This window comes from Plutella xylostella, chromosome 4 (assembly GCF_932276165.1).
Source record: "Plutella xylostella chromosome 4, ilPluXylo3.1, whole genome shotgun sequence".
Classification (NCBI taxonomy): Eukaryota; Metazoa; Arthropoda; class Insecta; order Lepidoptera; family Plutellidae; genus Plutella; species Plutella xylostella.
The window spans coordinates 6,632,675-6,660,179 of NC_063984.1; the positions used below are offsets into that span (position 1 = coordinate 6,632,675).

At 41.3% G+C, this 27,505-nt stretch overlaps 1 protein-coding gene and 1 long non-coding RNA gene across 2 annotated transcripts; one reads left to right on the forward strand and one right to left on the reverse strand.

The window, feature by feature from the left end:
* Positions 1-1,742: 1,742 nt before the first annotated feature.
* On the reverse strand, positions 1,743-2,507 carry LOC125490666. The gene is made up of 2 exons (XR_007267821.1): positions 2,273-2,507; positions 1,743-1,878 (listed from the first exon to the last, which is right to left on the reverse strand). It is a non-coding gene; the product is annotated as an uncharacterized LOC125490666 (long non-coding RNA).
* Positions 2,508-5,347: 2,840 nt separating this feature from the next.
* Positions 5,348-27,276, forward strand: LOC105385499 (sodium leak channel NALCN). Its single transcript, XM_048631129.1, has 36 exons — positions 5,348-5,561; positions 5,767-5,952; positions 6,068-6,291; positions 6,395-6,523; positions 6,688-6,833; positions 7,031-7,139; positions 7,256-7,455; positions 7,723-7,883; positions 8,101-8,268; positions 8,616-8,807; positions 9,061-9,198; positions 9,746-9,952; positions 10,431-10,547; positions 10,928-11,070; positions 11,514-11,636; positions 14,690-14,881; positions 15,233-15,412; positions 15,694-15,814; positions 16,120-16,251; positions 16,543-16,710; positions 17,511-17,578; positions 17,944-18,084; positions 18,908-19,028; positions 19,408-19,541; positions 19,978-20,143; positions 20,593-20,787; positions 21,143-21,360; positions 21,827-22,050; positions 22,972-23,108; positions 23,479-23,615; positions 24,211-24,370; positions 25,460-25,567; positions 25,702-25,765; positions 25,883-25,973; positions 26,138-26,214; positions 27,089-27,276. The coding sequence occupies exons 1-36, from the start codon at positions 5,460-5,462 to the stop codon at positions 27,211-27,213; spliced, it is 5,304 nt and encodes a 1,767-aa protein (XP_048487086.1). The 5' UTR covers positions 5,348-5,459; the 3' UTR covers positions 27,214-27,276.
* Positions 27,277-27,505: the final 229 nt, after the last annotated feature.

A 27,505-nucleotide genomic window follows, 5' to 3' on the forward strand; every position in this document is an offset into this window, starting at 1 on the left:
ATGACAATCAAATTATCATTCTGTGACACACTGCTGACCCATTTACTGTCTTACTTCTGAACTACAACATATGCCGTTTTTATTCTGAGCATAACACCTATGTAAATTTCACTTAAGCTGCGTACACACCGGGCCAACGAACGCCCAACGAACGCCAACGGTTATCCCAGCGATGGATATTTATCATAATACAGGGCAGATTGCAGCCACGAAGGCCATCGTAAACCGTTCGTTGGCCTTCGTTGGCCCGGTGTGTACGCAGCTTTACGAGCAAGAGGAGCTGGCACCTTTGATAAATATTTCTATATTACCTGTTTACAATTACGATGGCAAGAGACCCGACGGCATGAGTCTAGTGCCATGGAAGAGGGGCCGGCTGCTGGTGTGGGACGCAACATGCGTGGACACACTAGCACCGTCCCATCTTCCATCTACCTCCGCAGAGGCCGGCGCTGCGGCCGGGCAGGCGGAAACGATGAAAGGCCGCAAATATGCATCCCTAGGAGAGGGGTACATGTTTGTGCCTTTCGGAGTCGAAACCCTAGGGCCGTGGGGACCGGAGGCGCGTCGGCTGCTAAAAGAAATTGGCAGCAGGCTGAAAGAAGTCACAAGGGACCCTAGGGCTGGCTCGTACCTCGCTCAAAGGATAAGCATCGCCATACAGCGAAATAACGCGGCCAGCGTCTTGGGTACCCTACCCAATGATTTCAAAAGGATACGCTAGTAATATATATGTCAATGACCCTACCCGACAGCGGCGGCGAGCTGGCCAGCATTTATTTTCTAGTTTAGTGTTTATTATTTAGTTATAGTTATAAGTCTGTAATTATTAATTATTATTACCTGTTTATTTATTTGTCCACCAACCCGCACTTGGCCAGCGTGGTGGACTAGGCCTAAACCAGCTATACTCATCCTGCGGCCCGCGGGCCGCATGCGGCCCGCCAGGCCTTTATCAGTGGCCCGCGTGCCATGAGAGATAATAGGGAATATGCGTGTTTTTTTTAAATATTATATTCGATAGTTTACATCGCTTTATAATAGTTAAAAAAAAAAACAAAAAAATATTGCTTGTGGCCAGCGAAACCATGACTTAAACGTTTTTGTGGCCCGCGAAAAAAAAAAAAGGTTGAGTACCAGGGGCCTAAACCCTTCCTCCTTCATTGGAAGAAGACCCGTGCCCCAGCAGTGGGGACGTAATGGGTCGTGATGATGACCTGTTTATTTAGGTTTCTTATTTACAGTGAAACTATTAATTCATGAAATTAATGTTTGACGAACTAAAATTTTCAGGAGCCTGGCACCATTAGGGCTGTTATTTGAATTTTCTTATTAATTATAAGGATAATCTAGATAAAAGCAACCATTTACGCATGATTGCAATTAGGAAAATGAAGAAAAATATTCGTAGTCAAACTAGGGAAATTATTTATCGAGTTTTTATACAATGTTTAGCGGAACATCAAGCTGGACACATTTTGTCGAATTTGGAGGATGTTTACGCTCGTAAAGCGTCTATGACGGGTATGTAACATCACAGAGTACATTAATTATTCTGAGAATAGAGCTATCAGTCACACGATGATATCAGCGCCAGCTGTAGATGTGCCCAGGAACTAAATTTCATATATGTATATATAGCACTAATGGTAATACATAGGTATTTTGATTTATTTCTAGCTATTTGTATCTATTAAATACCTACGTGAATAAAATAACGGGGATAAATTAATACATCAGGATAAGGTTTTCGACATTTATTTCTTTTTTTATAATACTCCACACATAACATTCCACCAATAGCATTGGTCCATTTTCTGAATCTTCCAGCATCCTTATCAGGATTGGGGAACCTATGTAAGGTACTGGTGGTTTCACCTGCAATAAAAACATTTATATTTAACCAGCATGACGGAGAGCCGTGGTGGCGTAATGGATACGGCCTCGTCCTCTCAATCGAGAGGCTGTGGGTTCAAATCCTGGCCTGTACCAATGATATGGAGTTCATAGTTTAATGCCACGCGGGATACTGGTTTCTACTCTTGGTTTCGCTTGAGCGTCGATAAACTACGAACGCGATCCATTACGGTATCGCCGAGTTGCTATGAATACGGTATCAGGTCCATTCTTTTGGCAACCGAGTTGTACATAGCTTGATAAGCCGCCACTAAGCACCAATCCTTCAGCTAGATTACATCAAACTTAATTTTACGACGGTAGACACAACACTCGTCCAAAGTCGGAACATTAATTAGTGAATATAGGTACTTACGTTTTTCATTCTGGTCACAACCAGGAATAAAACACTTATGTTTCGACGCCATAGTACAAAATCCAAATCAAAAGGCAAATCAAGGTCAATTATAGTACTCGCAAAGGTCAGAAGGTGAGGATGCAAATCAGAGTCCACGAAAAAGCTAGAGTTGTCGATAAAATCACAAAAATCCGAAAAAGTTATTTGTATTATGGCGGCCGTAATAACAAATAACGTTCCGTATTATGCACACATTGCGCGAATGACATATACACACTGAAATATTTTGTAGTATGTAAATTCTATATTTTTAAAACATATTGATGTCAGTATTAGTAATATAAATAAATATGTAATGTTTTATTTTATTAAATTTTCGTGAATGACTAGATACTAAAATATTTAATAACTATTATAGCAGTTGAATTTGACGTAATATTTTGACTGTAAAGAAACGTACCATTGCCGGAGTTTTAATAATTACCAGTATTAAAAATAAATAATAGTAAAATAATGTTGCCAGATATTATTTGGACTCAATTATCATTATTATACTTCTCATTACAGCGCCATCTATAGATGTGCCCACAAACAAAAAATTAGAGCTTGAAAAATAAGAGTGACATTTTGTATTAGCTGAAAAGCCCATGTGTAACATTGTACAAATTGTAATAACTCATTTTTTATTAGTACCAACGCTTCATTTATTGATAAACCTAGGTTTAGAGCCCAAGTCAAACATTGTTTACATACTACTGATTGTAGGTTTCATCTGGTTTCAGTTGAGTCAAACCTTAACATTTTGATACTTGAAGATATATTTTTTGTTTACTTACTAAATTCACATTGTGTGAATTTGGGGGGCATTGTGTAACTCAAAAAGATTTTTTAATTTTATTTTATAGTTGTATCGGACCAGCGTGCCAAAGAGGGCAAAATATGTAATATTTCTAACTACTGGAAGAAACAGAACTGAAAAAAAAAAAAGAAAAATGAAAATGAAAAATTGTTTATTTAACCAAAAAATTTACACTGGTTATCTTAATAAATATTATGAATATAAAACAGTTATAAATTATTTGGACCAGATTAAAAAACCGGCCAAGTGCGAGTCGGGCTCGCGCACAAAGGGTTCCGTAGTAAGCACAATAACTTAACCAAAATTACAGTTAAATCAACCTATCTCAAAAACTATAAGAGATACTTTGATCAAACCAAAAATCGTTGAAAGAGTTAATTAGCATGCATCACCTCTATTTTTTTTAGAATTTTATACCCCGTAGTTATAAAAATAGAGGGGGGGGACATACTTTTTACGACTTTGAGAGCTGATATCTCAAAAACCGTTCACTTTAAGAAAAATGTTTTTTAGAAAACTTTATATCATTTTTTAAAAGACCTTTCCATTGATACCCCACACGGGTATGTACATCGAAAAAAAAAATTTCATCCCTCAGTTACATGTATGGGGGGCCCCACCCCCAATTCTTTTTTTTACTATTTAGTGTCATATTTTTGTAGCGGTTCATACAACACATATTCCCATCAAATTTCATCACTGTAGTACTTATAGTTTCCGAGTAAATCGGCTGTGACAGACGGACAGACGGACAGACGGACAGACGGACATGACGAAACTATAAGGGTTCCGTTTTTGCCATTTTGGCTACGGAACCCTAAAAACTATGGTAGCTAGGGTTCTCACACTAGGCTAAGCCTGTGCCGTGAGTAACCAGTAGGCAGACTGTAACATTTGAGAACAGGTGGCTTGTTGTCAACATTTTGAGTAAGATTAGGGTGAAATTAGTATATTTGGTTAGCATTTAAGATACAAATCATACGGTAGAAAATGAATAGTAAGTAAAAAACAAACTAAAATAACTTAAATAACTAAGTAAAATAAAATTTAAACATAACATAAAATCCGTCAATGGTTAACAAAAACAATGTAATTTTATATAATAGTATAATATACCTATACGTATGTAGATCCTATGAAATAGGTAGAATATAAAGTTCTTTGTAAAATAGTGTAGTGTTGAAATAGATACTAAGTAGAAAAATGAAAATATACATAAATATCAGTATATACATATAATATTAATAAATAAGTTGAAAATGTACAAATACAATAATATATTCTTATGTAGGTAACTATTCACCAACCCGCACTTGGCCAGCGAGGTGGACTAGGCCTAAATCCCTTCCTTCATTGGAAGGAGACCCGTGCCCCAGCAGTGGGGACGTAATGGGTCGTGATGAAGGTAACTATTTAGGGATGCATAGAATGTTTTCTGTTTCTTCGTAATCTAGAGTAAGTAGCCAGTTAAAAATAGTTATTTTTGCTTCTTTCTTATTGAGGTCTTTCAGGTTGCACTGTTTGTATATTTTGTTGTATATATAGGGATGTAGGAAAGGTGCGAATCTTTGAGCGAAGACTGTTCTAGCGGTGATAGGAACTAATCTAAATACTCTTTGGCTTGTCATCTGGCTGTAGGTTGGCAAGTTCATAATTTGTTGGTGTTGGGAAAGTGATACTTGGAAGATAAATAGTTTTCTGATAGTTAGGACATTGATTTCTTTGTAAAGGGCTGTGGTAGGGTATCGAAAAGGTTTCTTAAGCATTACTTTTAAAATTGATCTTTGCGCTCTTTCTAACGCAATCATGTTAGTTTTGCGTTTGTCTCAACTGGCCGTCCAAAAAGAAATATGATGTCTTTACTATGTGTGCCCTTCGTCAACAGATTCAGTTTTTTTTTATACAGTTGTAATAACGTTATCTAAATAAATATTTATTGGTTTCACTATTAGCCTTCATATTAATTCATATTAACACCTTCAAGCTTGTATAAGAGCTTTTTTGTGGGTGGTAAGTTGTTTTTAAAATACATAAATAGGTAGGAAGTTCACAGGCAAAATTTCAAGTATCAAAGTCAGTTATGTTTCGCTATATAGGGTTGTTACATGAAAGATAGCAGTGCCCTCATTTTTCAGGACTTTATAGTTTCACTGTAGCTATGAACTCACTTCATTATTAACTTCGCCTGTGTAGGTCGGTATGAATCACAGATCAAAAATTAAAGTTGCTATGTCAAAATTGGCAAATGTCATAATCATTGATTTTTGTGTGGAGTTTGTTTTGAATTTTCATGTTGAACTTGTGATGAGTTGAATTTAAATCAGCAAATATGTGAAATTCTTCGAAATGTTAGGCCGAAAGCAGAGCTTAAAGGGGGAGCAGGTGTTGGCAGATTATGGCCCCGAAGAATCTCTCAATGAGAGCGCTGATATCGAATGGGTGAACAAGGTAAGAAATTGTTTTACACACTTCCCATGTATGAGGTTCCTATCGTATCCTATTCTAATAGAATATATTAGATAGAATTGCTCATAATTGGTGTAAACACTTGTGATGTTTGCTTTGATTTAGCTTTAAAATTCAATGTCTTAATTATTGTTGTTATCTCTCATAAATGTTGCATGAGTTTCATTATATCCTTTTCTTGTTACAGCTATGGGTGCGCAGAATCTTACGGTTCTGTGCACTCTTAAGCTTGATGTCAGTGTCTCTAAATACACCAAAAACATTTGAGAAACATCCAAACCTGCAGAATATAACTTTTGGTGTTGATTGCTGCGTCACCCTGCTGTTCACTGCTGAAATGATAGCCAAGATGCACATTCGGGGAATATTGAAGGTTTGTACTAATAGTAAGGCAACTGCAGGAGCTAATTAGGGTTTTTAGTGTCCCTAAGACAAAAAAAAACAATTAAAAAAACCTTATGTTAATTCAGTTTTATTATTTATTTCAGGGTGATGTTGCATATTTGAAAGATCACTGGTGTCAGTTTGATGCGTCCATGGTATTCTTCCTGTGGGTGTCGGTGCTGCTGCAGATGTTTGAGTTGACGGGCATTGTGCCCCGCTACAGCTACCTGAGCATTCTGCGGGCACCAAGACCACTCATTATGATAAGATTTCTCAGAGTCTTCCTGAAATTCTCCATGCCAAAATCTCGTATTAATCAAATTTTCAAGTAAGTAAAGATTTGTAATATTTTCAGTGCCTTAGCTGTTTTTTCATAATATTTATGTAATGTTTGCTATAGTGAAATTGCAATGTTTTATTTTGTCTTACAGACGTTCCAGCCAACAGATTTACAATGTCACTTTGTTCTTCCTTTTCTTCATGTCACTGTACAGTTTATTGGGAGTCCAGTTCTTTGGGGAGCTAACTCATCATTGTGTCAGGAACACTACCAAGCCCAAGTATGATTCAGAACACATTATGAAAGAAAGACAGCATGATGTGTGTTTTTTTTGTTACTTTATTTTAATTATTTTCCTACTGCTGGACAAGATAATTATTACAATTAATATTCTATACCACTCTACAAGCCTACAATACAAATTATGATTAAATAATGTTTCAGTGAAGTGACCATCAATTCTCTGGCAATACCTGACACATTCTGTTCCCCCGAGCCGGGCTCCGGCTACCAGTGTCCAGCGGGAATGAAGTGCATGAAGCTGAACCTCTCCAAATACATTATGGGCTTCAATGGCTTTGAAGAATTTAGTAAGTACCTGGCTATGCCATGATTAAACAATAAAATAGAGTTATCTAAGCTAAGAGCAGCAGTTGGTATTGCCTGAATCTTGTCTTAATGAATAATCTAAATGTAACTAAACGTGTATTCCCTGATGATAATAATAATGAAGATGGCTTTGCAGTATAATTTGTACCTATAATAATATATCTATTTCATGTTTCAGCTACCAGCCTCTTCACCGTGTATCAGGCTTCCTCACAAGAAGGATGGGTATTCATCATGTATCGGGCGATTGACTCACTACCTACTTGGCGTTCGGCACTTTATTTCAGGTTAGAACCTTTATCTTTAATACTTACGTCAACAAAAATTAACAAGATTGATTTTCCTGAATTATTTGGTTTCAATTAATAAATGGAACACTAATTTTTAATTATAATAATTTCAGCACTATGATATTCTTCCTTGCTTGGCTGGTGAAGAATGTGTTCATAGCCGTCATCACTGAAACATTCAACGAGATCCGAGTGCAGTTCCAACAAATGTGGGGCGTGAGGAATCCCATCACTAAGGGGTCCACCACGCAGTTCTTCACAGGAGATGATAATGGGTGGAAGCTTGTCACTATTGATGAAAATAAGCACTCAGGTATGATTGTTACAGGATGGCCATGTTGACTTGACTCAATGTTTATGTGTGTTTCATTACTTTCTTTTGTATAGTGGTGTCAATAAGAAAAAAATCTACAACATACAGCTATATGTACAGACAGTCTTCCTCACTCACTTGGCACAATCGCAATATAAACTTGTGTCCTCCTTCATTGTGCTTAACACATTGTAGCATTGATCACCAGTTGTAAAGTAGTTTGTAAATTGTAAAAATATTGTAATAATAACTACACGTAATTTTTAGGTTCGGCACCAGAAATATTCCACAGGATGTTGCGATCGGCGTATTTTCGTCTCTTAGTCATGGGTGTGGTGTTAGCTAATGGTATTATAACTGCTACGATGAACTTCAAGCACGATGGCAACCCAAGGGAGTTCTTTTACGAGAAATATTACTACATTGAGGTAAAACTTCCGTAATCAAGTTTACACATAATACACTTGACATTGCCACTTATAATAAGGCAGACCCACTTATGCTTCTTGCCTTCTTGTCCTGCCATTATGATATTTATATGCCAGTCCTTCCCCTTCCCACTTTCACTAATCGAACAATCGCAATTTTAAAATTTATTCTTTATCTGCGAGTTAAAAGTAAAATCTATATATGTATTTATTTCAGATCGCATTTACGGTATTTCTGGACTTGGAGGCGTTGATAAAGATATGGTGTTTGGGCTGGAAGGGGTACTTCAAGCACTCCGTCCACAAATTCGAGCTTCTCCTGGCGATCGGGACCTCCATACACATCATTCCGCAACTCTACATGTCCGCCTTTACCTACTTCCAGGTAATAAACTTAGATAAGTAAGCCTAATTAGCCACTATAATAAATTATTTAAAAAAAATCATAAAGTGTAGGTACTTCTGGATAGTGTCAGAAAGTTTCCTTGGGTTGAGCTGAGTGATATTTCTTTCCCAACCGTTCACTTTTGTCAAACTACAAGTAAATTACATTGCATACATAAATTTATTTACCATTTTTCACTAATGAGTAACCTAATTTGGCCACATAGATGTTTAAAAAACACTATTAGTTGAACATTCAATTAACAATTTTGTGCTTAGAATTTTTTGTTTTTTTCATTGACTAACTGTTCAATACCTATAGTAAATCGTGAATCTCTATCCTTGCAGGTTCTCCGTATAGTGCGTCTGATCAAGGCGTCTCCTCTGCTAGAAGGGTTCGTGTACAAGATCTTCGGGCCCGGCAAGAAGCTGGGCAGCCTCATCATCTTCACCATGTGCCTGCTCATCATCAGCTCGTCCATTTCCATGCAGATGTTTTGCTTCCTGTGCGAGTTCACCAAGTTCGAGACGTTTCCAGAAGTAAGTTAGTTTTTATAAAAACAAACAACAACGAGGCCCAATGAGATTAGGCTTTTGCCACTTTTCGGACACAACTCAGAAGAACTGGAACCGAGATACTAAAATTTAAACTGATCCCTGTAGCTGAGGCTTGAACCCTTACTGAACCCTCAGTACAAGAGTCTTAGTTACTAACAAATGCATAATCTGATCGTGTATATATTAGCACAATATTTATTCCATCTCATCAGCTAACATCATTATTTTCTTCCAGGCGTTCATGTCTATGTTCCAAATCCTGACGCAAGAGGCGTGGGTGGAGGTGATGGACGAGACCATGGTGCGCACGAGCCAGACGCTCACGCCGCTCGTCGCCATCTACTTCATACTCTACCACCTGTTCGTCACGCTGGTATGTACCTACTAATAAAGATAGAAATATTAACTCACATTACTTTGATTTATTGTATTCAATAGGATTAGTTTTAATGAACCATACGTAAATCATGCTCGCGAACAAGGTGCCGGAAACGTCAGAAAACGCTCCGTCCATAGACAAGACATGTCATAGACAACTTTCTTCTATTCTGTGTTATTCTTCAAGATAAGAGTGCGGCCACAAAGCTGTTGTGAATAATTCCTTCTAACACTACCTAACCATCAGCCTATAGTGTACGTATACACTGTTGCATATTGATCTCATCTAATGAGCGCGACAACACTGTCCTTGGCCTTCCTCATCCATCAGCACTACTGGCTGAACTGCCTTCGTGCGTTACACGTACGTACACTACATATTTAACTTAAAATGTAAAAGTTACGAGAGTTATATACATAGGTCTCTTGACTAACAATCCACCATATTCTTCACTAATTTACAAAATATATTAAAAAACTATTCCTATTTACTTACCTACAAATTAAATCCATTACCTCACCTAAATAAAATATGATTGCAGATAGTGCTGTCGCTCTTCGTCGCAGTAATTCTGGACAACCTCGAGTTAGACGAAGACATAAAGAAGCTGAAACAGCTCCGCTACCGACAGCAGAGCGCCGAGATCAAGGAGACGCTGCCCTTCCGACTGAGGATATTCGAGAAGTTTCCCGACAGCCCGCAGATGACGAAGCTGCACAAAGTTCCTGGCGACTTCAATCTGCCAAAGGTATCAATGACATCAGAGGACCTATTTTAGACATGTTTACTTTCTTCGTAAGACGGTTTATGTTAGTGTGGAAATAAGGAACTTCTTCAACTTATATTTTCTATACTATAATAATTTCCCTCGGCATGTTAGTCAGCATAATTATGTACTCCCAATCGTTTTGTATATTTCAGAAAAAGTACATAAAATAAATGTGGCATTGAATGTGAATTCAAATTATTTTTATCTCACGAGTTGCTATCGACAGTATTGTGTCGCCATTTTTGGTCAACTCACGTTATTCGCAGTAACAGCACACGCAGTAATAAGGGTCCGTACCCAAAACTGCGAATTGGCGCGATGTGAGCTCGCAACACGCGCGACGTCACGCTCTCTCTTATGGAACACCTGCGAGTTGGAGGGAGACGTTTTTGCGATGCGATGCAAATTCGCAGTTATAAAATGTGTGCGAGCCCTAACACAGTGTTGTTTGTGTCAGGTGCGCGAGTCGTTCATGCGTCAGTTCGTGTGCGAGGCGGAGGGCGAGGAGGAGGGCGGGCCCGGCGCCGCCATTAGTCTGCGCCCCGGTGGGGAGGTAAATATATCACCAGTAATAGCTTCTTTTAAAGGAAAAAATATTACAATCTCCTCTTGTCTTATGCGCATGTCAGGCCTAGGTAGATCAAGACGGGCGCGTCATCATATCTGACGTAATATTTTCTATAATTTTGTCTGTTTAAATAAATCGTTGTCTAAATAATACAGTCATCACATCAGAGCCCCTATCACAAGCTAACGTGGCAATACACTAGCGTTGTACGATACTACACAAACGAACAGCGAACGTAGGAACTTTTAGAACTAACAAATTTGCCTTTGACAATATTTTGACAGTGATAGTTAACGATACGCAATGTTAACGGAGGTTCGAAAATCTTGTAATCGCTGCATTATACAGATCTCCTTCCCTAATCCACTATGTCATTTTTCTTCTAGCGACGCGCACTAGAATATTCTACTGGCGAGAAGATAGCATTCCCATACCGCAAGCGTTCCTTGGTGAAGACGCTAGTGGTGGCGCCACCGTCGCAGCGACCCAGCTCCGCGCTCAGAAGACACGTTGTAGCCTCTATTATCAAGTTAGTAGAGTTGATTTTACATTAGATAATGTAGTGTGTGTTGACATTTGTTTTACCTACTTGATTTATAATTTGCGGGTCCTGTGATTGCTTTGGTGTTTTTTTTTAAATATCTATTTTTGTATTATTTGATGAATTTTAGTTTTACTTATGATTTTCTTTCAGGTTTCGATTAATTGGCTGAAACAAACAGCTCTGAAGATTATTCAGGTTTAATTTTTTTGATGCTTATTTTTTTGTTAAAAGTCTACCAAGTACCTTTACTTTGAAACAATTTATTAGTTATCCACTTATTTATCTACATAAAATTACTGCACCTATCACTTACAATTTTTTCTTATGGATATTTACCACTGACCACATAACAATCTCCTGCGGGTTTCATACATTGAAGCAACGCCTGAAGTCTTTCACAAAATAACAACAATAAAACTGTATTCCAGCGACTCGAACAACCACCGGCTGGTGCTGGGCGACTCGGCCATGCTGGCGGCGGCCGGCAAGGCGGGGCTCAAGCCGCAGGGCACCATCTCCAGCGCCAAGCAGCTCCGGGTCGACCAGAAGAAGTAACTAGCTACTTATGTACTTGCTTTGTTCCATTGGTGGAAGTAGAGTAAGATATAAATGAAAAGTGAGTTGTCGGATCGCGCCACTACCGCAATAGAGGAAAAGCGACCAATGGCGCCCATCATTCACCCGGACCTTTGGGCAGCGTCGGCTACACTGCACGCGAGAGTTCCGAGTTCTGCGTTCCGCGTTCTCTGTAACCTTAGTGGTGCCTTAGAATCTTACACATACTAAAACGGTCGGATCGCGTGTGCTATCTTCGACCAGATGCAGTGTGATGGAGGTGCCATCTAACGAAAGTGTTGCCACACTACAGCAGAACTCGGAACGCTGACCGCTAGAACGCGTGCAGTATCGCTAACGTTTCAAGGGTGACTGTCACAACCACCGGCTGGTGCTGGGCGACTCGGCCATGCTGGCGGCGGCCGGCAAGGCGGGGCTCAAGCCGCAGGGCACCATCTCCAGCGCCAAGCAGCTCAGGGTCGACCAGAAGAAGTAACTAGCTATTTATGTACTCGCTAGGTTCCATTTGTAATACAAATGACAAGCGTGTCGTCGCAGTGAGCATCTACCGCAATAGAAGGAAAGCTACCAATGGCGTTCATCATTAAACCGCAGCTTCAGGCGTCGTCGGCCACACTGCATGTGAGAGGTCCGAGTTTGCGTTCCGCGTTCTCTGTAACCTTACCTTAGTGGTGCCTTAGAATCTTACACATACTAAAACGGTCAGATCGCGTGTGATTTCTTCGACCGAATGCAGCGTGAAGGAGGCGCCATCTCAGGAAGGTGTTTCCTACTATACAGCAGAACTCGGAACTCTGACCGCTAGAACGCGTGCAGTATGGCTAACGCCTCAATGGTGACTGTAACAACCACCGGCTGGTGCTGGGCGACTCGGCCATGCTGGCGGCGGCCGGCAAGGCGGGGCTCAAGCCGCAGGGCACCATCTCCAGCGCCAAGCAGCTCCGGGTTGACCAGAAGAAGTAACTAGCTATTTATGTACTCGCTAGCTATTTATGTACTTGTTAAGTTCCATTGGTGTAAGTTGAGCAAAATTCAGATGTCAAACGAGTTGTCAGAGTGACCAACTGCCGCCATAGAAGAAAAGCGACCAATGATGTCCATCATTCACCCGCACCTACAGGCGTCGTCTGCCACACTGTACCCCAGAGGTCCATGTTCTGCGTTCTCTGTAACCTTAGTGGTGCCTTAGAATCTTACATATACTAAAACGGTCGGATCGTGTGGCTTTCTTCGACCGAATTCAGAGTGAAAGAGGCGCCACCTGAGGAAGGTGTTGCCACAATACAGCAGAACTCGGAACGCTGACCGCCAGAACGCGTGCAGTGACGTGACGCCTCAAGGGTGACTGTAACAACCACCGGCTGGTGCTGGGCGACTCGGCCATGCTGGCGGCGGCCGGCAAGGCGGGGCTCAAGCCGCAGGGCACCATCTCCAGCGCCAAGCAGCTCCGGGTCGACCAGAAGAAGTAACTACCTATTTATGCTACCTATATGTGCTAGAATACTTTTGCTTATATGGCTTATACCTACTTATATTGTATGACTACGTTAATCATTACCTAAAAATAACTTAGATTAAAATCGCATCACACACAAACCTTTGAAGGCTTATGTGGTGTTGTATATTGTTAATTATATGTACCAATATGTGTTTGTTAATAAATAAATAAAAAAAATGTACTTGTAAAGTTAAGAAAAAAGTGGAGGACTCGGCCTAGTAATGGGAAAATTCGTAGCCTTTTAAAAAAGTACTATACCACATAAGTTGTCAAACCTGTAGCCTGTAGCCCGGCAAGTTCGTGTAAAAACATATTTTATTTTTATTTTTTGGGCTGGCAATGTATTATAGCCATGTCGAAAGTGGCGCCCCTATTAATTTCTATTCTTTCTTGCCAGGCTGTATACAAACCTTTCAGTTCAAATCATCGAATATTTTTTCTTAATAAATGCGGGTAGGTAATTATATTGTAAAAAAAAAAAATTGTAGGTAGGTATTTTTAGCGTGCTGATTCTGGTTGTTTGTAATTCGGTCCTTGTCTCAGACGAGACGGTTGGTTAGACTACTAGTTTTAAAAAACAAATTATAGATATACTCACAAACAGATAATATCTATCCTACCCCTATCATTACCAATTCTAATTTAATTAATTTAATGTATTCATTATACCTATATATTTATATGTATGTATTTGATAGTAAATTTTTACTTATCGTAAGTACTTATGTATGTATTTTAATTATGTATTATCTATTTAATATTTTTATAACAGTAATTTATATATACAACTTATATTTATTAGTATAATTAGTCTTAATTCCTATTTGTTACCCTATCCTTCCCAAACACTACTCTGAGAAGCTAATCAATTTTACTTGATGAATGATGGTTTTATTGCCTTACAAACAAGATTTTAATTTTAACTTTAATTACGTAAGTACTATACTCACATCATTATGCAGTTAGTTGGACCTACCTATTTAGTTACATTTAAGTTTTCTAATTGATAAAATTATAGTTATGTTACTTATATATAACCTACCTATGTTTTTTAAGCCTTTTTTGTGATCTGTCCCGATCTCGATATAGAATTTACTATAGTAATCTTACTGTGAATCCTATTATTAGCCTTACTGTTTTGTTTGTACTTAATTTTTACAGTGTAACGCTGTTGGATTTTCAATAAAAACTAAATAAATAAATAAAAAATAGACTCTCTTGGGTTTTCGCGATCGGATTCATTGGTAATTCGTAATACTTTTTGTAATAAAATTTGGAATATTGTTTTTGTGAGAAAAGTGACCAAGCGGCCTAGTGTGCACCAATAGCGTCTACCTTCAACTTGCGTGAATTGAACTGTAATTTACTATAGCCCAGTTGCAGAAAGGGGCTTTTGAACAGATGCGTCTTTATTACTAATTATTATCCTTAGATGACATAAATAGAGGCAGCTGGATCAAGCTGGGAACCGTCCCACGATTCAAACATATTGCATGTTACACATTTTTAACATACATTTTTTCTTCCCAGCCGCTTCGGCTCCCGCTCGATTCGGCGATCAGTCCGCAGCGGCTCCATCAAGCTGAAGCAGACTTACGAGCATCTGTTAGAGAACGGCGACATCGGAGCCGCGTCCCGAGTGGTGCCGTCGTCCCGCGCCCGCCCGCCCTACCTCGACATACGCCTGCTGCAGGCCAAGCGGCAACAGGCTGAGATGAGAAGGTAATGAGGTTCATAACTACAAATTGCACACTGAATATAGTTCTGTTTTGCTAGTAGGTTAAAAGATTTGAAATTAGAAAGCGATCTGTTTTGAAATTCGAGCATTGGTACGGTCAGCTGCCAAAGTAGCTATACACTGTGCCTTGTCAAACTAGCTACATAGCAAACTGACAGTATTTGAATAGGCAGTTTGTAAGTTTGACAAGGTAAAAAAGTGTACACAGGTATTTATGCAGCTTACTGTACATAGCGTAGGCTAAAAGTTGCTAAAACGTTGTTACAATGCTGCATGAAATATGTAATAGGTACGTTTTGCACCCAAAACTCAAACCCACCACTCTAAACCCTCAGGAACCAACGCGAAGAGGACCTCCGCGAGAACCACCCGCTGTTCGACACGCCGCTGCTGATAGTGCCGCGCGAGTCCCGCTTCAGGAAGATCTGCCGCGCCATCGTGGACGCGCGGTACGACGCGCGCCTCCGCGACCCCGTCACGGGCAACGAGAGGAAAGTGCGCTACAAGAGCTTCCAGTGAGTTTTATAGAACCATTCTTAACTATTGGTCAGCCTGCATTGTTCACGTAACTACATATTATTGCGCAAACTTTTCGACAGTAATATTGAATAAAATTAAATCTCACACTAAGCATGCTGACCTACTCAGTGTTCTCACTACAGACGCTATTTATTCTGTTTCGTAAGGATCCCCGCTTCGTCATCTAACTGTAGGTATTAAAAAATACCGCCATTTGTACTCAGGGGTACCTATCTATAACCTACAAAAAGTTAATTCACTTCATGCTTCGTTGCAGTAACTTCCTGGGTCTCGTGACGTACCTGGACTGGGTGATGATCATGGCGACCACGCTCTCGTGTCTCTCCATGATGTTCGAGACGCCCACCTACAGGGTTATGGAGAACTTCGTCTTGCAGGTAACAAATACAGTTATTTCCTTGTCTTTTTTCGACCATCCATCCATCTGTACAAGAGTTGATTATACCTATAGGTAGTGCCCAAGTATTAGCACAGTATACAAGGTTAGATCTTATACTTTCTTTCTTACAAAGACTGATTGTATGCGTCCTGCAGTCTATTCTCTCTAACAGGCTTTCAGTATAATTATTTACAAATTGTAGACCTTGACGGGTTTTTTATGTAATATATACCTATTTAGTATTGTATCTAGACTAAAATGATGTACTTATAACTTTAACTTACATTGAGTTATTTAAAACAGATTGCAGAATACGGCTTCGTAATCTTCATGAGTTTGGAGCTGGCGCTCAAGATATTGGCCGACGGACTGTTTTTCACTCCCAAGGCGTACCTGAAAGATGCTGCAGCGGTTCTAGACGTATTTATTTATATTGTGAGTATTAACATAAATTTTATTCTACATATACAGAAGAAGTCTGAACAAATCATATAGCTTAGAATTCGGAATATTTATGACTATGTATTAGTAATACCGTAAACAAAACTACTAACAGTAAAAGTCGTGCTGTAAAAGAGCATGACAGCATGTTAGACAATCACTGTAAGCGCAAGTGCGGTGAGTCGTCACCGTTTGTACCATAACTGTTGTAGTCTGACACAAAATCTCATTATTTTAACAAAAGTTAGTTCTTATAACTAATGTAAAGCAATTTATTTCCGCCAGGTGTCGCTAACATTCCTGTGCTGGATGCCGCGCTCGGTGCCGCCGGGCTCGTGCGCGCAGATGCTCATGATCCTGCGCTGCGTGCGCCCGCTGCGCATCTTCACTCTGGTGCCGCACATGAGGAAGGTGGTCTACGAGCTGTGCCGCGGATTCAAGGAGATCTTGCTGGTGGGTTTTGTACCACTAACTGTCAGTTTCAATACTCTATCTATCGATAGCTGACAGTTACTATCATACGACTTTGACATATCAATCGTATGAAAGTAACTGACAGCTATCGATATGAAATTATGTTATTTAAGTTACGCTGTTGGATTCGTGAATAAATAAAATAAAATTAAAACAACATATATAGAGTTATTGAAACTGGCAGTGAATAGTATAATATGAAGTCACTTTCTCTGTCCCTTTATATGCTTAAATCTACGCAAAGGATTTTTATGAGTTTTTTTTAATAGATAGAGTGAATGAAGGCGCAGGTTTATGTATCACATCACAGTTTTCCTGTAGTGTATTCACCATCAGCATTTCACCCATGCCGGGGGGCGGGTCGCTAGTATTTATAAGTAATAGAGTAGAAGTGAGTGGTTCCCGTGCTGGAGGGCGCTCGGTGCCGCCGGGCTCGTGCGCGCAGATGCTCATGATCCTGCGCTGCGTGCGCCCGCTGCGCATCTTCACTCTGGTGCCGCACATGAGGAAGGTGGTCTACGAGCTGTGCCGCGGCTTCAAGGAGATCTTGCTGGTGGGTTTTGTGAAAAATATGCTTGTTTGTCTCTTTCTGTCGGTATATTGTTAAAGCAAGGCAGCATTATATTTAAGGTCGACATTAGCTTAAAGTTCCTTTCTGCAACACAGCATTATTGCAGTTATTTAATAAATAGAGTCGATGTTAGATTGAAGGTGTATTCAAGATTGTTTATTGTAGCCAGAATGTTTAATCTGTATGATGTATTTTTATGTCCTTCCAGGTATCAACGTTACTCATTCTGCTGATGTTTGTGTTTGCGAGTTACGGAGTTCAACTATACGGTGGAAGGTAAGAACAATGTTTATTGTAATAATGCTACATGTAATAAACTTATGTAATGTTGGATGTGCTAGACATATCGTTGACACAATTAAATGTAGCCCTAAACGCATATTTATGTCCCATTAAGTAGGCGTGGCCTGATTGCTTCAAGACCGGTCGACGCTTCTAAAGGTCACAGCTCATATAACCGTAACGTAAACGGATCGCCTTTATTTTCTTTTATATGAGCTGTGACCTCTATACGTAACATCCCGCGCTGTCGCCGTCTGGTTGTTCTCTTATCATTTGTTTATGAGTGTTTATGCGCAGACTGTGTTCCCATTTCGGTGTTCACGTGAATTGCACTACACCATGCATCTACTTATTGGCAGACTGGCGCGCTGCAACGACCCGACCATCACGCGGCGCGAGGAGTGCGTGGGCGTGTTCATGCGCCGCGTGTTCGTCACCAAGATGAAGCTGCGGCCCGGGCCCAGCGAGACCTTCCCCTCCATGCTCGTGCCCCGGGTCTGGTGAGTCACATACTAACTATACATTATTATATATACTGTGTAAAGGGAGCTGCCATTGTACCGTAAGTAACTGTAGACAGAATCCTTGATCAGTGGTCGTGAGGAGTGCGTGGGCGTGTTCATGCGCCGCGTGTTCGTCACAAAGATGAAGCTGCGGCCCGGGCCCAGCGAGACCTTCCCCTCCATGCTCGTGCCCCGGGTCTGGTGAGTCACATACTAACTATACATTATTATATATACTGTGTAAAGGGAGCTGCCATTGTACCGTAAGTAACTGTAGACAGAATCCTTGATCAGTGGTCGTGAGGAGTGCGTGGGCGTGTTCATGCGCCGCGTGTTCGTCACAAAGATGAAGCTGCGGCCCGGGCCCAGCGAGACCTTCCCCTCCATGCTCGTGCCCCGGGTCTGGTGAGTCACATACTAACTATAGGTTATTATGTATACTGTATATAGGGAGCTGCTATCGTACCGTAAGTAACTGTAGACAGGATCCTTGATCACTGGTCGCGAGGAGTGCGTGGGCGTGTTCATGCGCCGCGTGTTCGTCACAAAGATGAAGCTGCGGCCCGGGCCCAGCGAGACCTTCCCCTCCATGCTCGTGCCCCGGGTCTGGTGAGTCACATACTAACTATAGATCCGTATATGCCCATATTCAGGGAGCTGTTATCGTACCGTGAGTCACTGTAGACAGAATTCTTGATATGGGACTGATAAATCAGCGCCTCTTATTTTCAGCGAGACCCTCAACTCAAACCTTACTGTAAATTTTCATAAACCGAAAGTCATTGGTTGGTTTTATTTTAATTCGTCTGTTTTATTACAGGGCTAACCCGAAGCGGTTCAATTTCGACAATATAGGCGATGCCATGTTGACGCTGTTTGAAGTTCTTTCGTTCAAAGGCTGGCTGGACGTGCGTGATGTTCTTATCAAAGCTTTAGGACCGGTAAGTCAAGTTTAGCCTCACTGATTAGATCATATAGATTACTATAGGTCGTCTTTCGGATCCAATGCAGTCTGAATTTAGGGCTTGGGCTGCATTACGCTGACATTTTATGACTAGCAAAAATAAAAAAAAAAGCAACGCAAAAGAAGTGTCTTCAAGATTTAAATGCCGAGTTGCATAAAAGAACTTTAAGCTAATGTCGACATTGAATCTATGTCTTGTCTATTTCTGTCCTTATACTCTCAAGGCAGCAAGGTATAACGCAGCAATATATTTAAGGTCCACTTTTGCAAAAAACCCTTTCTGCAACTCGAGCGAAAGTTAGTTAAAGAAGACTTATCTTCGACCTACAAAAACTAACCAATCATACCAACGGCAGGTGCACGCGATCTACATCCACGTGTACATATTCCTGGGCTGCATGATCGGCCTCACGCTGTTCGTGGGCGTGGTCATCGCTAACTACTCCGAGAACAAGGGCACCGCGCTGCTCACTGTCGACCAGAGGAGATGGTCAGTTTTGTGGACTATTTTTGGCAGTATTAAGGGTTATTGGAGTGTAGCCTCCAATAACCCTGAATATGACGGGGATGAAAATTGTGTAGATATCCTATGTGAAGGTTTTAAGGGCTACAGAGACCGGAGCATATGGTGAGAGTAATGTGATGATTTTATTCCGTATGTAACGGTATTTAAACTACAAGTCACGCTTTTAAATCAACGTATGCTCAGGTTGATGCCATTTCCTGGGCCATGTAGGGCTCACGCTGTTGGTGGGCGTTGTCATCGCCAACTACGCCTTAATATAGGCGCTCCATTATTTACACAAATGAATAGAAAAAAATACACTTAAAAATAAATAAATAATGAAAAAAGACAGATAGTTACATAAATAGAGTTACTGGAATATAGCAAAGAATACATAATAAATATCACATCTTACCACCAGGTGTGACCTCAAGAAGCGGCTGAAGATAGCGCAGCCGCTGCACCTGCCGCCGCGGCCGGACGGGCGCAAGGTCCGCGCCTTCGCCTATGACGTCACGCAGAACCTCACCTTCAAGAGGATCATCGCCATTGTGGTGCTGATCAATAGCGCGCTCTTGGCTGTTACGGTAAGCATGACGGGTTTTTTGTATGAAGTCTGACGCTTTATCATCTTTTTTCTATATTTATGGCAGATGGTTACTCCAGTGTTATGGTGCCTTAGAAAAAACCTTTTATTTGAGCCCATTAGCCGTATTATAACGTCACTATAAAGCACTCACGCCGTTCAGAGTTTTACTAGAATACTTGGCAGCAGTGCATCCACAGTTCTGTTTACAAAAAAAAAAAACGTACTATACTCCCTTATATAATGTACTCCCTTGCGGGGTAGGCATTGCTGCACCCACTTTTCGCCAGAGTGTTATGTAAGTCCCAATGTAATAGGGGGCGGGCCTATTGCCATTTTACGGGCACATCCAAGACCCGAGAACAAATATCTGTTTACAAAAATATACAAAAACAACAACCTAAAATTCCCAATCTTCAATATAAAATTATATGCAATCCTTGTTTCCAGTGGTCTCTCGAATCTCCATACACGGAACAGCTGGCTCTGACATCTGCGCTGCTAACTCTGGCCTTCGTAGTGGAAGTATTATTCAAGACGGTGGCGTTCACCCCACGAGGGTACTGGCAGAGTCGCCGCAACCGATACGACTTGCTCGTCACCGTCGCCGGGTGTATTTGGATCTTTATGCACTTCATATTGAAGGCAAGTGTTGGTTGAGTTGTGAATTTGAATAAAAAATTGTGTTGATTTTAAGTGGCTCTATCAAAATCAAAACAAGAACAATAACTACTTATTTCATTTGCCTTCTCCATTTAGAAATTACTACCGATCTTATATCTATGGACGCATCTATTCTGAAAACGCATCTATACGCGGATTGTACTGCTTCAATTTAAGAAAGCTAGCTGTCCCATGATTATTTTTCTGCAATAGAACATAAAAGTCATAAAAAAACACCTAGTTTAAAAAATAAGACCTTTAAGGGATTTAGCACTTTACTTACATTTATTTGCTTCGCAAACACTCCCAACACACAAATCACCATCAACAATTCCAGAACGACCTATCCTACTTCGTGGGCTTCATGGTGGTCATCCTCCGCTTCTTCACGATCACGGGCAAGCACACGACGCTCAAGATGCTGATGCTGACGGTGGGAGTCAGCGTGTGCAAGAGCTTCTTCATCATCTTCGGCATGTTCCTGCTCGTGTTCTTTTATGCGCTCGCCGGGACTATCGTGTTCGGGAATGTTAAATACGGGGAGGGGATTGGCAGGTTAGTGGCTCTTTTTTTTCGTTTCATCATTTGTATTGTGCCTCAACAACTCATAGCAACACTCTTTGGTTGTTTAGTTCTTTCCGCGAAAGCTTTTCGTCGGCTTTAATAGGTTTCCCGTAGGTAAAAATTCAAGCCTACATACCATAGTTCAACAAAACTCTATTATCTTTAAAAAGTAACATACTTATGCATAAACTGTAGCCTTAATGATATTAGCGTGATAAAATTTAATATTTACATAGCCCCGTTTTTGTGAGCGCTCTAGGCTACTTAAAATATATCCCTAAATAACCATGAGAAACCCTGCTGAGTCAAACACCACTTACTAATATACTACTGCACCCGTTTAAACCCTACCATAAGTATGTTCCTATTTATCGCTTGCTGTTACAGTCTACTGACTGTTTCATAACATTAAAATATTACCTCGTCACACTTTTCACAACACTTATTTCCCCAACAGGCGCGCAAACTTCAACTCGCCCATCCACAGCGTGGCCATGCTATTCCGCATAGTAACAGGCGAGGACTGGAACAAGATCATGCACGACTGTATGGTGGCGCCCCCGTACTGCACCCCGGCCGATAACTACTGGGAGACGGATTGTGGCAACTTCACCGCGTCGCTGGCCTACTTCTGCACCTTCTATGTCATTATTACTTATATCGTGCTGAATCTACTTGTGGGTTAGTGCATTATGATTTTTTTACACTGTTAATTGGACATATTCTGCGGACATGTGAAATCCACACCGCATTTAGTGCGTCTACAAACTGTTATTACACTGGTAGGTAACACTCTTTATTCATTACAACTGGCTACCGTGCCACTTACGTAGATATAAAGTAGTAAGTCCACTGCATTGTGGCGCCCCCGTACTGCACTCCGGCCGACAACTACTGGGAGACGGACTGTGGCAACTTCACCGCGTCGCTGGCCTACTTCTGCACCTTCTATGTCATTATTACTTATATCGTGCTGAATCTACTTGTGGGTTAGTGCATTATGATTTTTTTACACTGTTAATTGGACATATTCTGCGGACATGTGAAATCCACACCGCATTTAGTGCGTCTACAAACTGTTATTACACTGGTAGGTAACACTCTTTATTCATTACAACTGGCTACCGTGCCACTTACGTAGATATAAAGTAGTAAGTCCACTGCATTGTGGCGCCCCCGTACTGCACTCCGGCCGACAACTACTGGGAGACGGACTGTGGCAACTTCACCGCGTCGCTGGCCTACTTCTGCACCTTCTACGTTATTATTACATATATTGTGTAAAACTTGCTAGTGGGTGAGTCGAGATTGTTCAAGTAGTATCGTGCTATTTGATTAAAAGGGTGTCACGATGCCGGTGCTGAAAAGATCTTGGACTGTCAGATTAGTATAAGTCTCTTACTGCTTAGGGTGCGCCTCAGGTATACATTACTTTCTAGTGCTTCTTTTTTTCTTTCAAGAGCACTACTTATGAATTTTGACGACCACGCGCCAGCTTTCGTAAACCAACATATAGGTACTTCAAAATTACATTAATTGACTGTACGGGACATGTTCACCATACAAAATAATAATCCATTAACACGAATCCTATTGTTGCAGCTATTATCATGGAGAACTTTTCGTTATTCTATTCCAACGAAGAAGACGCGCTGCTATCATACGCGGACATCAGAAACTTCCAGAACACGTGGAACATCGTCGATGTGCACCAAAAAGGCGTGATACCGGTCCGAAAGGTAAAACCATGTGTTAGGCCGTATAAAGAAAGAACACCTGTTGCCAGCGCCAATTGAGATTTTTGAAGCGCTTATTAGCGCTAGTCAAGAACTAGTATCAGAGAGATCGGCGCAGATAACCAGCTTTATTTCTGTATAGGGTCTTAGTTATTCTCATCCGCCCTCAGAGACGACTGTAGAACCTATAATAGAAAATGGGGTACAAATATAGGAAAAATACGGAATTAGTTTTAAGTTTACTGTGCGCCCTTATACGTTGCTCGACATTTATTTTGTAGCTAATTAACTGGTTAAGCGTCCAGTTACACCAAAGACCAGACTTTTTTTGTTCCTCTGCAACATAACAAAACATCCCTTTATCCCTATGCAGGTGAAGTTCATCCTGCGCCTGCTGAAGGGTCGTCTGGAGTGCGACACGCACAAGGAGCGGCTGCTGTTCAAGTACATGTGCTACGAGCTGGAGCGCCTGCACAACGGCGAGGACGTCACTTTCCATGACGTCATCAAGTGAGTCTATACTGTACTGACTCAATAATAATTTCCTCCCAAGGCGAAATCAATTTTTTTTCCAACTACGACTGACGATGACCTTATACATATGACTTTAAAATGTGGACATAATCCGACGCCACCTTTCCCTCTCACTCTTGCTTTCCTAATGGGCAGTTTTTTTTACTGACTATACCGTCCACGACATAAGTTAGACATCGGCATGTTGGAAGCTGAGGGCCAAGCGGAACTTACGGGCAACCGCTAATCTATAGTGTCATTCTATAGTGTGCCCAATAGTGCTGTGCACTCCCAGGGGTATTCGCGGCGAGGTGGGAAGCGGGGCCGCCATGAGCGTGACGGAGATAGAGATAGAGACGCAACAGAGCGCTGCAGCCGACTTTCCCCCCCATGTCACTGCGTGCATACCTCAGGGGATGCACAGCAATATAGCTCAAATAAATATTTCCTTGTTTGTTCTAACTTGCAATCGTTCGTTGGGCCATAAGCAGATCTTTTAAGCGGTAGAGTAATTTTCAGAAATGTTCTCTCCATTGATGGGCTGTTCTTCATTAATAAAGCTCAAACATTAACACCACCTGTCCTTCTCCAGTATGCTATCATACCGCACGGTGGACATCCGCAAGTCGCTGCAGATGGAGGAGCTGCTCGCGCGAGAGGAGTTCGAGTTCCTGATCGAGGAGGAGGTGGCCAAGCAGACCATCCGCACCTGGCTCGAGGGCTGCCTCAAGAAGATCCGCGCCAATAGCAGCGTGAGTTGTAGTAATAACATGTCACTGCCAGCCCTACAGCATGCTATTAGAGGAGTTCGAGTTCCTGGTCGAGGAGGAGGTGGCCAAGCAGACCATCCGCACCTGGCTCGAGGGCTGCCTCAAGAAGATCCGCGCCAATAGCAGCGTGAGTTGTAGTAATAACATGTCACTGCCAGCCCTACAGCATGCTATTAGAGGAGTTCGAGTTCCTGATCGAGGAGGAGGTGGCCAAGCAGACTAAAAGTAATGTAGAGCAGCATCTAACATTGACTAAATGCTGCTCTACATTAGTTAGGTATTTCTCTACATTTGTTAAACTCTGCTCTACATTGGCCATATTATGCTCTACATTTGTTAGGTTCTGTTCTATATTGGTTGGATGCTGCTCTACATTTGTTGGATTCTACTCTACATTTGTTGGATTCTGCTCTACATTCGTTGGAATCAGCTCTACAGTGGCTAAATGCTGCTCTACATTGGTAAGGTGATCAGCATTTAGCCACTGTAGAGCAACATTTAGCCAATGTAGAGCTGATTCCAACAAATGTAGAGCAGAATCCAACAAATATAGAGCAGCATCCAACCAATGTAGAGCAGATTAAAACTAATGTAGAGCAGATTGAAAATAATTTAGAGCAGCACCTAACCAATGTAGAGCCACATTTAGCCAATGTAGAGCTGATTTCAACAAATGTAGAGCAAAATCTAACTAACGTAGAGCAGCACCTAAACAATGTAGAGCAGCATTTAGCCACTGTAGAGCTGATTCCAACAAATGTAGAGCAAAATCCAACAAACGTATAACAGAATCCAACAAATGTAGAGCATAATATGGCCAATGTAGAGCAGAGTTTAACAAATGTAGAGAAATACCTAACTAATGTAGAGCAGCATTAGGCCAATGTAGAGTAGAACCTAACAAATGAAGAGTAGAATCCAACCAATGTAGAGCAGAACTTTTTCATTGCACGTGAGTGTATAAATAGTGTTGGTGCACACGCCACACCACGAATCTTGTGTGCCGCGGCCATAAATGTTGACTCGAGCATAACATAAGTATTAAATCACAACTGTCTCTTTGTTTTTCAGAAACAACAAACGAGTCTGATCGCGGGCCTGCGCAAGACGAACGAGCAGGCCGTGGACAACCTCACACAGGAGAAGGCTGATAAAGAAAAAGCCGAAGCAGAAGCACAGGTAACATATTCCATATTGTCATATTATACGTCCTGTTTTGTGTAATAATGACAAAAACACACTTCAAAAATCGCTAAAAAGTAAGAAACACGTAGGTATACTGTTATCTATTTAATCACCATTGCTTTTCACAGCAAACCTCAGCCAACGCAGGACGCACAGAAATCACTGAGTCGACTTCCCAACCTGTCATGTCAAGTAAGTTTTATGTAATTAAATTGATAATCTGCTCTGACTGAAATTAATACTTACATCACTATATCTAAAAAAAGTATATAAGTGTTTCAGTTGATAAAAATAACGTTACCTTTCCAGATTTAACATCATCATTTGATTCCCAACCCAAACGCACAGTGACGAAGCCACCTTTCAAGCGGCCTGGCGTTCCATCTGTCACAGCGCCAAGGTAAGTTACACGTGGTTACACTGTTATACATCAGATATCTCCTACCAGCTAGACCTTCCAACCAGGAAAGATTATTGGTTGTCTAGTACTGGATAATGGTTACTGACATACATAACGCAATAATCAGATTTCATACAACATAACTTATTCTCACCCTGTTTCAGGCCTGAAAGCCCAATCAAGAAATACCTTCAGCCGACATTGAGTGACCCGCATCCCGCCATGACTAAGAAAACAAGCAGTAAGTTTCCACAATCAATAATACTATAATATCCTAACAACTTTAGACATAAATACATACATAATATTCTCACGACTGTAATCCCAAAAGGGATAGTCAGAGGTGACTCGCTCGCTACCCGATATAGATGTAAATTTGTACTAACGTCGCCAGCCGTATCGCCGTTTTTGAACTGTAGAACACCCTGAATATATCTACACACAAACCCCCTTATTCATAGAACGTTTTAGCCGTTGAACTGTTTTGTCCCTGTCTATGAAAGAACAATTTGTTCTTTGACAGACAGGGACAAAACAGTTCAATAGCTATGAATAAGGGGGTAAATTTCGACAATCTCAAGTACAACAAATGTAGACACGTAGACACAAATTTTCACTTCAATAAAATCCTCCTCATTTCCCCACCCCCAGCGGTGATAAAAGCGAGCAAGCCATCACCGACCCCCGCGCGGGACGAGGCGCCCCCGCGCTGCGCCGTGCGCGACGTGACCGCGTGGTGGAGCGCGCAGCTGGCGGCCGCGCCCGTCGGAGACTGATGCAGGGTTGTGGAGGCGAGGGACCGCGGATGAGAGAATGTTCATATATGTAGCTCCTTTGTTATGAAACGAAGACTAAGGCCCGGTTTCGCCATAGTCGGTAGGTCATAACCAGGGATTAAGGTGACTTTTGACACATCTGTCAAGAATTTAATAATATATGGATATGATGTATAATTGATGATGTAATCCCTGGTTATGATCTGGTTATGATCTAACTGACTATGGCGAAATTATGGATAAAGTTAGCTGGTTTAAACCCGACTTTAGACTACTGATTTATATAAAATCTCTGGACCGTTCTAAAGCAAATATAACATAAGTAATATAACATAACAGCGGTGATAAAAGCGAGCAAGCCGTCCCCCTCCCCCGCGCGGGACGAGGCGCCCCCGCGCTGCGCCGTGCGCGACGTGACCGCGTGGTGGAGCGCGCAGCTGGCGGCCGCGCCCGTCGGAGACTGATGCAGGGTTGTGGAGGCGAGGGACCGCGGCTGAGAGAGTGTCCATATACCCACTTGTTATGAACCGAAGACTAAGGGCCAGTTTTTTGATCCCTAGTTTACTCAACCATTGGTCAAAAATGGCGACCATTAGTTAAAAACCACCCAAATGCAGCTGTCATGCTTGACAAGTGACTTGACTAATGGTTAAAGTTGACCCCGAATAAAAAAACTGGCCCTAAGTGCCAGTTTCAATATATCTACCTACCGATTACTGGTAGTACTTTCATACGATTTTGACAGGTTGTAACTTA

Excerpts from the sequence above, each read along its gene's own strand:
- LOC105385499 (XM_048631129.1), top strand. The coding sequence starts at position 5,460 with ATGTTAGGCCGAAAGCAGAGCTTAAAGGGGGAGCAGGTGTTGGCAGAT. Across the intron at positions 8,808-9,060 it reads AGTTCGAGACGTTTCCAGAA|GCGTTCATGTCTATGTTCCA; the intron begins GTAAGTTAGTTT and ends ATTTTCTTCCAG. Across the intron at positions 14,882-15,232 it reads CAACAGGCTGAGATGAGAAG|GAACCAACGCGAAGAGGACC; the intron begins GTAATGAGGTTC and ends CTAAACCCTCAG.